We start from the raw sequence: 12479 nt of genomic DNA on the forward strand, positions 1-12479 counted from the left end.
AAGGGAAAAAGGAAATTCAGCTGGAGAGTCAGAGAAATCCCCATGTCTCTCCAGCAACGTGGCCCTGGCGAGGGAGCACCTTTGCAGTTAATGGGTAAAGTGGGTGCTTGATTGACACTTGTCTGATGTCATTTGATGGATCGGTGAGCGGACAGGTGGGTGTGTGGATGGGTGGCATTTAGTTTACGCAGTCATTCCTGTATGTCTAGCCAGGAGGTTGTAAGCTTCCCGAGGCCAGTAACGTCTATCTTGCTCACCATGGAGTACTCAATACAAAGTCTAACACGTCACAGCGTGGGTGGATAGACGGGCTGTTGGGAGATGAATAGGTGGATGTCAAGATGGGTGAGGGGTTGGTGTGTGAAGGAGGGTGTGGGGGGCTGGAGATGTAGCTCATTTGGTAACGTGCTTACCTAGTGTATGTGAAGCTGTGGATTTGATCCCAGAACCAACTAAAACCAGCACAGCAGCACATGCCTGTCATCCCTGCCCTTGGGGAGTGGAGGCCAGGGGACCAGAAGCTCAGGGGCATCCTCAGCCACACAGTGAGACCTTGTCTCAAGGAGGAAGAAAGTCACGTATGGGGGTGCAGGAATGGGTGAGGGGTGAATAGGTGGGTACATGGGTACGTAAGTGGTTACGTGGCTGGGTGGATGGTTGTATCCATGCATGAGGAATGTATAAGGATATGGAGAAGTAGGAAAAGGGTAGACAAATATGGGGAAGTGGATGGATGGGTAATGATTTGATGTTCTTCTTTTTTTCTTGTCTTTCTTTCCTTCTTTCTTTCTTTCTTTTTTAAGACAAGGTTTCTCTGTATAGCCTTGGCTGTCCTAGACTTGCTTTGTAGACCAGGCTGGCCTCAAACTCACAGTGATCCGCCTGCCTCTGCCTCCCGAGTGCTGGGATTAAAGGCGTGCGCCACCACGCCCGGTTGATATTCTTTTGCTTTGTTTTGTTTTGTTGTTGCTTTAAGATGGGGTTTCTCTGTGTAACTATGGCTATCCAGGAACTAACACTCTCTCCCTCCCTCCCTCTCTCTCTCTCTCTCTCTCTCTCTCTCTCTCTCTCTCTGTGTGTGTGTGTGTGTGTGTGTGTCTGTCTGTCTGTCTGTCTGTCTGTCTGTGTCTCTGTCTCTGTCTCTGTCTCTGTCTCTGTCTCTCTCTCTCTCTCTCTCTCTCTCTCTCTCTCTCTCTCTGTAAAGTAGGCTGCTCTTAAACTCAGAGATCCACCTGCTTTTGCCTCCCAAGTGCTGGGATTAAAGTCGTGTACAATCAGGCCAACTTTTTCAACAGGTACTTGATGGTGGAGCAGATAATTATAGCAAAGAGAAAGGCAGAGACAATGTTCTCTTTTAGTTTCTACAACTGACACTTAATAATTGTGCATACCTTCTAGATTCACCATTCAACTCCCCTCCTAGCACTATAAGGCTTTTCAAAGACTACCAAAAAATGAACTCACCATCTATACACACCCCCAAAATAAATCTGATCCTTCTTATCCAAGGCCAAAGCTTCACCCTGGCCCTTAGCCTCAAGGGAAAACTAATTTCTTTCATTGCTGGTGATGGAGGAAATGGGTGGGCCTTTCCCAGTGGTGGTAGTAATGGTGGTGGTGGTGGTTATGGTGGTGGTGATGGTGGTGGTAATGATGATGGTGGTGGTGGTCGTGGTAGTGAAGTTAGCTATGGTTGGCAGCCATAACCATTGGTGATAGTGATAGAAATGGTGGTAACTGGAGCACTAAATTCAGAATGCTCAGAGCCTCACTGTCAATCTTTCTTGGAAAATTCAGAACAGTCAAGTGAGAAACAAGGAAGTCTCCAAGTCTGTTCCAAAGTTAATGAGGGCCTGGTTACCTTGTTATGGGTCTAGAATGTCAAGGTTTAGTGGCATAAGATTTCACTGCATTCATCTGGGGCGGGGCAAGGGACATGAGGCCCGTTAGCAGATAGTACCTTCAAAAGGTCTTTGGCAAAGTCTTGGCCATCATTCAGGTGGTCCAAGTTGGCAATGAATTGCTGGCAGGACATCTTCTTGCCAATGTTCTGTCATGGAGAAATGGTTCTGCCTGAGAGTACGGAAGAAGGCTGGTGTGGTCCACACACCCTGCCCTGCCCTGCCCTGCCCTGCCCTGCCCTGCCCTGCCCTGCCCTGCCCTGCCCTGCCCTGCCCAACCCAAACAGACAGGATGAGGCAGCACTGAGGGCACTAATGGAAGTAAAACTGCTTGGATACTTCTTCATCTCTTCAAACTCAACGAAGGAGCCAGATTAGGTGAAGTACAGCAATACCCAAGCCTGCCAGGAGCCTGCCCCGCTCTGGGCATTGACCTTAGCATGCATTATCCTATCTTCTTGCCACAAGGCGAGAAACCTGAAGGATGAGAAGGTGAAGTGATGCGCAGAGGAAGTGGAGGGGCCCAGCGTGTCTGACATCAGGGACCATGCTCTCATCCATTCCCGGGACTTGAACCCAGGCCTCTTGGCTCTTAAGCAGGAGCTCTGTATATTATGCTATAGTCACCTTACCCTCTCACTTGCACAGAGTGGGGGCAGGAAGACCTCCCAGGGGTAAGGGAGAATTCAGATCTTACGAGACCAAAATCCAATCGCCAACAGCACACATGGCTGATCCGTATTGACTGGGTTGACACAATGAGGAGCTGCTTAGGTTCTCATTGCTACAAAGAGCTGGAGATGGATGGTTGTGCCCCCAAATGGCTCGACCCCCCCCCTCACCCAAGCCCACCGCCTGGCATTCACACTTTGAGGATCTCCTTGGAGGAGCCCCACTGGAAGAGGCCCTAGGGGACACTTCACCTATGGCAGGTTTTGTGAGTTGAAATTTGCTATAATAAGAATGTTTCTTCATAGTTTACACTGAAATGTTATCACCCCATGACATGGGGATATGTATTTCCTAAGATAAATAAAAGGATATTATTGTCCAGTAAATTAATGGCTACACTTCAGAGCTTTGAACATGTTCGTGTGTGCTGGGATTCTCCAAAGACAGGGTTCCATGTGCATGCCCCAGACTTCTGGATGTTGGCATTACTTTAACAAGAGAGCCTCTACTAACTTCGTATGGAGCATCCACATAGCACAGAAATAATGTGGAAAGCGCTGCAGCAAGGCAATTCTTTGTTTGTTTGTTTGTTTTGTTTATTTGGTGTTGGGGGTCTTACCACATAGCCTGGACTGGCCTCAAACTTGAGATCTTCCTGCCTCTGCCTTCTAAATGCTGGGATTATAAATGTGCTGGGGTTTTTTGTTTTTTTGTTTTTTTGTTGTTGTTGTTTTTGGTTTTTTTGTTGTTTTTTTTTTTTTTTTTTTTTTGGTCAGTGTGATACAAGCTAGAGTTGAGCCTCTCCTTCTCCAATAAAAGAGAAGAAAAGAAAAAGACAGCAGGCTGAACAATCCAATAAAACATTCTGCTATGGCTTCCGCTTCCGCTCCTGCCCCCAAGTTCCTGCTGGGAGTTCCTGCCTTAGCTTCCCACGAGGGTGGCCTGTAACCCAAATAACCCCTCACCTCCCCAAATTGTGTTTTTGGTTATGCTCTTTACCATAGCACTAGAAAGTGAAACAGAATCATATATATACCACTATACCCAAACAATGCAAGGGTTAATATATAGCTGATGAAAACAAATTTAATTTCTTTCAAAGGTTTATAAAGATACTATGTGTGCCTTGCTATTTTTGTTTTGTTTCTGTGATATTTGGTTTTTCGAGACAGGGTTTCTCTGTGTAGCCTTGGCTGACCTGAACTTGTTTTGTAGATCAGGCTGGCCTCGAACTCACAGAGATCCATCTGCCTCTGCCTCCTGAGTGCTGAATTAAAGGTGTGTGCTACCATTGCCCGGCTTCTCTGTTTACAGTTTTATGTATACATTTTCTATGTACAGACATAAGCATATAGCCATGTCATGGTCGTTTATATTAGAAGAATACAAATACTGTCTTTGAGTTCCACCCACACTGAACATTCTCAGCCACTAAAAGCACAAAGTAAAAAGACAGCTAGGTAACCGACGGGGACGTAGCTCAGGTGGTAGAATGCCTGCTTAGTACGTACATACAGAGCCTTAGGCTTGATCCATAGCACCACATAACCTGGGAATTCTAGTATATAGCTGTAATCCCAGCACTTGAGAAGTGAAAGCAGGAGTGTCAGAAATGCAAGGATATGCTCAGTATTACAGTGAATTTGAGACTAGCCTCGGCTACATAAGACTCTGAGTAATAACAACAGCAACAACAATAATAATAGCTTTTAAATCTTAATAATGGCATTTCATTACACAGGATACTTTCTTTTCTTTCTTTCTTTCTTTCTTTTTGGTTTTTTTGAGACAGGGTTTCTCTGTGTAGCCTTGGCTGTCCTGGGCTCACTTTGTAGACCAGGCTGGCCTCGAACTGAGTGCTGGGATTAAAGGCGTGTACCACCACTGCCCGGCAGGATACTTTCTTAATAAAAAAAAAATTTTTTTTTAATTGTTAGAGGTCTGAAAAGATGGTTCAGAGGTTAAGAGCACTTACTGCTCTTCTGGAGGACCTGTATTTGGTTCCAGCCCCCATGTTGGGTGGCTCACAACCTTCTGTCAGTCCAGCATCAGGGACTGATGCCCCCTTCTGGCTTCCACGGGCATGCACACGTGGCGCAATGCACAAAGGAGCAAAAACCTACACCTTAGTAAAACCTAGTGGGAAAAAGTTTTGGCTGAAATATTAATGAGGGTCGCACCCCTGAAGCAAACTGTCTCCCCCTCTCCCAGGAACCATCACTTGCCGATAGCTGCTTGGCTAAGGGTGACGTTTCTCGAGCCCCTTCCCATCCATGCTGGGCTTTCGGGTCCCCGATCACGTGCAGTTCTTATGCATGCAGTCACAGCTGCTGTGAGTCCTTGTGGATAACTGCTCTTTCGCGTCTAGAAAACACTGTTTCACTGCAGTTCCTCTCTACCTCCAGCTCTTACAGTCTTTATGTTGCCTCTCCCATAGTGATACCCGAGCCTTGGGAGTAGGGGGGGGGGGGCGGTATAATTTTGATGACCAGTTTAAGGCTGAGGACTCCACAACCTTTTATTCTCTTCACACTGACCAGCTGTGGGTCTCTGCAGTCGTCACCGTCTACAGCAAAAAGAAGGTTCTCTGATGGGAGTTGATAGACGATCTAATCCATGGATATAGAAATAAGTACCTAGGGAGTGTTAATACTACGTCCATGTAGCAGAATCGTTGCAGTAGGTTCTCCACTAGGGTCTATGACCTGCCTAACAACTGGTGCTTGGCATAGGTAAAGGTACCAGGCACGAGTTCTGTCTTGTGGAGCAGCCCTTGAGGCCAAGCAGAAAGTAGTCGGTTACACCCAAAATGGCGGTGCCACTATTGCACCAGTAAACATATCTTTCCAGGCCAGTTGTCACTGTAGTCCGCAAAGTCTACACTTGGGTTAGGATTATTAATGACTTGTCTCCCCCATAATGTGCATAGCACCTTCTAGTATTATGACACCTAGTCAATAGACATAAAGCGTCCACGTCAGTAGCAGCTGGATTTCTCCATGTCCTGTGTCTCAAGGATGGGTATCTTCAGCAACAAGGTTCTCCCATCAAATTCTGGAAGACACCCGACAGCAGCGGCAGTAGCCTGTAATGTTCAGTGAGGGCCAAAAACTTAAAAAGAGGTAACCAGTATCTGGCACTGAACTTAAGTGTTTTAATTAAATTTAGTGCATGGATGCATGTGTGCACGCACGCGTGTGTATGTGTGTATGTGTGTGCCCCAGTATATATGTGAAGTTCAGAGAACAACTCGTAACAGCCATTCTCTCCTTCTGCCATGTGGGTTTCAGGGATCAGACTGGGTCATCAGGCACAGCAGTAGGCACCTTTACCAACTGAGCTGCCTCAATCAACCTCAATACATATTTCTATTAAAATTTTTTTAACTTAATTTTTTCATTGTGTGTAAGCACATGATATTTGGGGGGTGTCAGAGGATAACTTTGCAGAGTTGGCTTTCTCCTTCCACTTAGGTTCCAAGGGATTGAATTTACATCACGATGCTTGTGCACCAAGTGCTTTCACCCACTGAGCCGTCTCCCTGGCCCACGTATACTAGCTGTGTATACTAGCTGTGAGCAATCAGACAGTGAAACAGCATCAGTAAGAATAAGAGTGAAATGAGGGAGCTGGGGGAAGGCTCGGTAAAGCACTTGTCACACAAGCACGAGTTCAGTCCTTAGCACCAGCATGAAAGCCGGCAAGGCAGCTACATCCAATCCTAATCCTAGGGGAGACAGAGGCAGGAGGATCCCTGAGGCTTGCTGGCTAGCCTGTCTGAATCAGTGAGCTCCAAACTCAAAAAATAAGGCGGAAAGTGACTGTGGAATGGCACTCAATGTCCCTCTCTGACCTTTGTACACACATACACACACACACACACACACACACACACACACAGGTGCACATGTGCACACCACACATGCACAGGTCCATGCACACACGGTCACATGTATGCATGCATGCACTCGCACACATGTGCACACTCTAACTCACACACGTATGGATGCACGCATGCACGTGCCATGCACATGCGTCATGAGCACACGCATGCATGCGCGCACACATGAACATACACCCATGCATGCATGCATGCATGCAAGAACACACGCAGATATGCACACTCGTACACATGCACACACACACATATACACATACACACACATATACACATACACATACACACACACACACAAATGAATAAGGTAGTTTGCTCCTAGAATTCCAGCACAAAGAAGGCAGGAGCATCAACAATTCAAGGCCATCCCAGGGAACATACTGAGTTCCAAACCAGTTTGGGATACATGAGATCCTGTCTCAAAAAATAATAATAATAAAATAACAACAACAACAACAACAACAACAACAACAACAACAACAACAATAATAATAATAATAATGCTTAACTGGGCACAGGGCCTCATGCCTGTAGTTCCAGCACCCAGGAAGATAAAAGGCAGGAGACCCATGGTGATTTTGAGACACTCTGAGCTACATAGTGAATTCCAAGCTCTAAGCTACAGTATAAGATCTTGGTTAAAAAAAAAAATCAACCATGGAGATAAAAGAGCTGTATACTCAAAACTACAGAAGAGTTCTAAAACGAATTAAGAAGGTATAAATCCACTGGAAGGCATCCTTTGTTCGTGGATTAGAAAGACTTAGCACTGCTAAAATGGTAATTCTCCCCCAATTGACCTGAACTCCCCAGGTAATCTCCATCTAAATCTCTGTGCCACCCTCTCTACAGAAATGCAAAGGCAGACCCTTACATTTGTATGGAGTTGCAAGAGTTCACTGCTCAGTCTGAAGCAAACAACAGACCTCACCTATCAAACTTTCCCACTGAGAGTGCACTGGAAAGCCACAGTAGCGAACCCTGGGCGCTCACATGGGACCAGCGCTACAAAGGGACGGAAGCAAGTTAAAAGTCAGGAAGCAAACCTATCATTTTTGTCTGAGATAAGGTTTCAAATATCCCAGGCGGGCTCCAGACTCACTATATAGACAAGGGTGGCTTCCTCCCTCCGCCTCCCAAGTGTGCGTGGCCACATCTGGTTTTGTGTAATACTGGCCATGGAGCCAAGGGCCTCAGGAAGGCTAGGCAGGTGCCCCACCAGCTGAGCAACCCCAGCCTCAGACCTGTAATTTACAATCAACCAATCTGTTGCTGCGGCTGTTGTCTGAGATAGTATCTACTGTAGTGCAGGTAGCTTCAAAATCTGTGTTCTGCCTGCCTCGACCCCTTGAGTGTTGAGTGCTCGTACTTAGCATCACACTGACCGGTCGAGTACTTCTTAACACATCTGCCAAGACTGGGAGAGCAATCGTCAGCATCAATGACACTGGGACCAGGTGTCCAAATACAAATGACCGAAGCTGAATCTGCGCCTCCCACTGTATTTCATTACTCAGAACAGAACTAAAGCCTGTGCTGGAGCTCAGTGGACCAGCACTTGCCCAGAACACCTGAGGCCCCGAGTTCAGTCCTCGGTGCCGAAGAAAGCAGAAAATGAAAGATTCAAAACTAGGTAGAGGAACTAAAAATGCCCAGAAGAAAACAGGGGCAAACCTTCAAGGCCTTGTATCTGGTAGTGGTTTTCTTTTTTAATCCTTGTTTGTTTGTTTGTTTGTTTGATAGACAGGGTCTCACTGTGTAACCCTAGCAGACCCAGAACTTAATATATAGACCAGGCTGACTTCAAACTGGCCTCAAACTCCCAGCAATCCACCTGCCTCTGCCCATTGAGTACTGAGGTTAAAGGTGTGCGCCACCACAACACGGGCAATGGTTTCTGATTTATGATGCCCAAATCACAAACAAACAAAAAGAAAGAAAGCAGCAGGGCTGGGGAGAGAGCCCAGTCAGTAGTGCAGGCCTGAGGAGCTGTGTTCAATCCCCAGCACCCATGTGAAAAGTCCGGTGTAGTGGTGCATGCGTCATCCCAGCTCTGGAGAAGACAAGACCGGAAGATTCCTTGGGCTTGCTGGCCAGCCGTCCTGAGGCAGTCAGTGAACCCCAAGTCCCACTGAGACCCTGACTTTAACAGCAGATGGATGGGTCCAGAGGAACCACGCTCCAGATTGACCTCTGACCTCCTCCCCAAATACGTATACACAGGTACATGCGCATGTGCACACACACATACATACATGTACACACACGCACAGATAAATTTGGATGTCATTCAAATTTTAAAAACTATTCTATATCACAAGACTGTATCAAGAGAGAGAAAAAGAGAATGAATTAACAATAGGATGCAAGAAAACATCTGCAGGTCACATGTGTGATAAGGGTCTAGCATTCCGAACACAGAAAGCCAGAAGAATGCAACAACAAAAAGCAGTCATCTAAACTGGCCAAAGGAGCCAGGCCTGGTGGTACATGCCTATAACGTGGCACTTTAAAAGGTTAAGTCAAGAAAGCTGTGAGTTTGAGTCCAGCCTATGCTACAGAGTAAGAGTGGGCTGGACAGAGTAAATAAAGTGGGCTAAGGACCCAAACAGACACCTCAAAGAATACACACAAATGGCCAAGAAGCACATGGAAAGAAACTCAGTACTGCAGTCATGGAGAATGGTGACTCACCCTGCAGCTCAGAAACACAGCACTCACCCTGCATTCATGAGATGCTGGGTCCAGTCTCCAGCACCAAACACCAAACTGAGAAACTTAAGTAGCATTTCACAGCCACTGATATGTCAATAATATTTCTTTCTTTTTTTTCTTTTAAGATTTATTTATTTTATGTGAGTGTTCTATCTGCATGTACACGTGCAGGCCAGAAGAGGGCATCAGATCACAACATAAATGTTGTGAGCCACCATATGGTTGTTGGGAATTAAACTCAGGACCTCTAGAAGAGCAGCCAGACCTCTGAGCCATCTCTCCAGCCCTAATATTTTCAAAGTGGTAAGAAAGGTTGATACTATTGCCAATTGGAATCCTTATGTATTGCTGGGGGATTAGCCAATATTTAGCCAATGTGTCAGGCATTTAAATGTAAAAGTGTATACATATATATAATTCTGCAAGCCTACTCTGAGCACATACCCAAAAGAAATGAAAAAAAAAAAATTAAGGACCAGCAAGATGACTCAGCAGTAAAGGCACTCGCTGCCAACCCTGTTGATCATGGTTCGATCCCTGGGAGGCCCACATAGAGAATGAGAAGAACCAACTCCTGCAAGTTGACCTCCGACCTCCACATATGTACAACACACACACACACACACACAAACACACACACACACACACACACACACATGCACGCACCCTGCAAACAAATAAATGGTTTTTTAAAAATAATTTAAAATAGAATTGAGGTAGGTGTGGCAGCACATGGCCCTAAACCCAGCGTTTGGGAGGCAGAGGCAGGCAATTTATATCTCTCTAAATTTGAGTTCAGCCTGATCTACATAGTGAGTTTGAGCCCAGCTTGACCTACATAGCAAGTTCCAGGCCAGCCAGGGCAACATAATGAGACCCTATCTCAAAAAGAAAAGAAAAAAATTGACAACAGGTGGACAAACTATGACTTACAAACTCTTTAAACTCCACATGCATAGTCATATATGCCCTATGTGGCATAGCCATGCAACAAAACATTATTTATCCCCAAACAAGAATAAAGTACTGACACATGCTACAACATGAAAACTCGTTGAAAACATTATATGTCACGTGAAGTAAGCCACACACAGAAGGGCAGAGGTTGTATGATTGCACTCACATGAAGTATATACCACAGATAGATCCATACAGGTGGGACTGGGGAGAGGTAAGACGGCGTGACTGCTGGTGGCTTTGAGGCTTATTTTGAGAGTAATGGAAAATTCTGGAATGGGACAGAAGTGCTGGGTGCACACCCCTGGGAATGGACTCAATGCCACTGCACTGTGTGTGCTTTTTACGTAGTTAAAATAATCAGGGCTTGCTTCTGTATTTTACCACAATTATATTCATCAGCATGTGTGCATGTGATTTCCACACCACGGAATGTCTGGCCTCAGTGGCATATGAGGACATTATGGTGGCTTTAGAGAGCACAGTCTAAGTCACTCTTACCCTTCAGTGAAGTTCATCTCTCTCTAGGCCAAAAACTAGATGCACCAAGGTGCAAAGAAAGAAGGAAATACCAATAAAGCTATTTGCTTTAAAACAAATATTGATAGCCAGCCAGGCAAAAAGACATGTACAGGGGCAGGGGACCCAGCTAGCAGCACAGTCCAAGAAGGTGCATGGCGGGAACCCTGAATGCCCAGTGTCTCCTCCTCCTCCCTCCATTTTCATCAACGACACCTCCCTTGGGCACTGGGCTCCCTTCCCACAGCCTCTCTCTCCTAGTGGTCTGACCACAGCCCCACCCCAAGGCTGGGACCCTGGCTCTCTCAGGCCAGGGCAACCATCTCCCTGAGCTCATGTCCTTGCCCAGCATAGAGGCAGCCTAGGTGCTGCCTAGACTGCTAGCCAGAGAGTATACTTGCCCATGACTTCTGACCCAGGACAGCCAGTCTTTTCCTAAAAGTCTAGCACCTCACTGAGATAGGAACAGCCCTAGCCTGTTTTTATGGCCCACCTGGAAGGTGAGATCTCCCCCGACCCCACCCCCTCACCCCTACCCCCACCCCCACCCTGCACACCTGCCCCAGGGATCTTCCACCCACAAGCATGCATTCCTGAGGCCTGGGAGGACATCTTTGTTTCAGCTTGTGATCTCCAGAACTCACTACCCTTCCTTCCTTCATCCCAGAGTCCAGACACACTACAGGAAGCCTTCCTGCCTCCCACTCCTCTGACTCCCCAGCCAGCCTCCCTCTCTGACCAGAACTCTCTGGGGACACCAGCAGGGACCACATTCCTAAGACACCCCACACACACACACACACACACACACACTTATTCTCTCTCTCTTTCTGACAATGAAAGAAGGAAGCCTTGGGAACAGAACTGAGTCCTGTGACAACTGTGACAAGCTTGGTTACTATAGCCAGTAGGCCTTGGCGAAGCGCTGCCTGGGCTGTTTGCCTTCAAAGACTCACAGGCAAGGGGCTGGGGAGATGGCTCAGCAGTCAGCAACACTGGCTGCTCTTCTAGAGGACCCAGGTTCAAGTCCCAGCACATACACGGTGGCCCACAACGGTCTGTAACTCCAGCTCCAGGGGATCCAACAGTCTCACACATACATGCAGGCGAAACACCAATGCACATAAAATTGAATAAATATTTCAATGCACATAAAACTAAATATAATCTTTTTTTTTTTAAAGACTCGCAGACCCAGGCTCTAAGATGGGGAACTAAATAGAGGCTTAGCTCCAGGGCATGCAGAGGTGGCAAACACAGAATCCCAGCCCAGGTTCCTAATCCAGGTCCCCCCCCCCATTCTCGCTGAGCAGCACTGCTTCAAGGAAGGCTCCCTCCCCAGCTGCAGGGCCAGACCAGCTAAAGCCCCCCCCCTCCAGTGCTGGGGGTCCCTCCACTGAGAGTGGACCAGCATGGAGGGAGGAGCTTGGCACTCCTTTTCAGACTGCGGGTTCACACCTGTGAACAGAGGGAGCAATCTCAGGAAAAGGCTGGCTTGTATTGGGCGCTCACTCCACTTCTGCTCATGGGGAATACACATCACACACACACACACACACACACACACACACACACACACACGCACACATCTTCTTTCCATCCAACACCTCGGGCTCTGCCGAAGTTGTCCCAGGCCGGCTCTCCATGACTTCAGCCCTTCCCTGGCCAGTGCCCCATGTGCCCACAAGCCCAGCCCTGGCTGCTCCTCCTCCCACTCACCTACTCCAGCTGCCATCAGCCTCAAGGCTCTACCCACAGGCCGTCCATCACTCCAGTTTTAAGATTAGCAGTGCTGCTGTGTGGTGCTCTTGTGGGCA

At 47.1% G+C, this 12479-nt stretch overlaps 1 protein-coding gene across 2 annotated transcripts in view; it reads right to left on the reverse strand.

Annotated features, from left to right (window-relative positions):
• Positions 1-12479, reverse strand: part of PSD2 (pleckstrin and Sec7 domain containing 2) — a 57270-nt gene that overhangs the window by 10678 nt on the left and 34113 nt on the right. The window contains exon 9 of one of the 2 annotated variants that reach the window (XM_084780394.1): positions 1961-2049. In XM_084780394.1, the coding sequence (XP_084636520.1) occupies positions 1961-2049 (89 nt within the window). Of the gene's footprint in view, positions 1-1960; positions 2051-12479 lie in introns of both variants that reach the window. The other variant, XM_084780395.1, reaches the window with a different exon arrangement.

Source organism: Acomys minous (assembly GCF_964271855.1).
Source record: "Acomys minous genome assembly, chromosome: 4".
Taxonomy (NCBI): Eukaryota; Metazoa; Chordata; class Mammalia; order Rodentia; family Muridae; genus Acomys; species Acomys minous.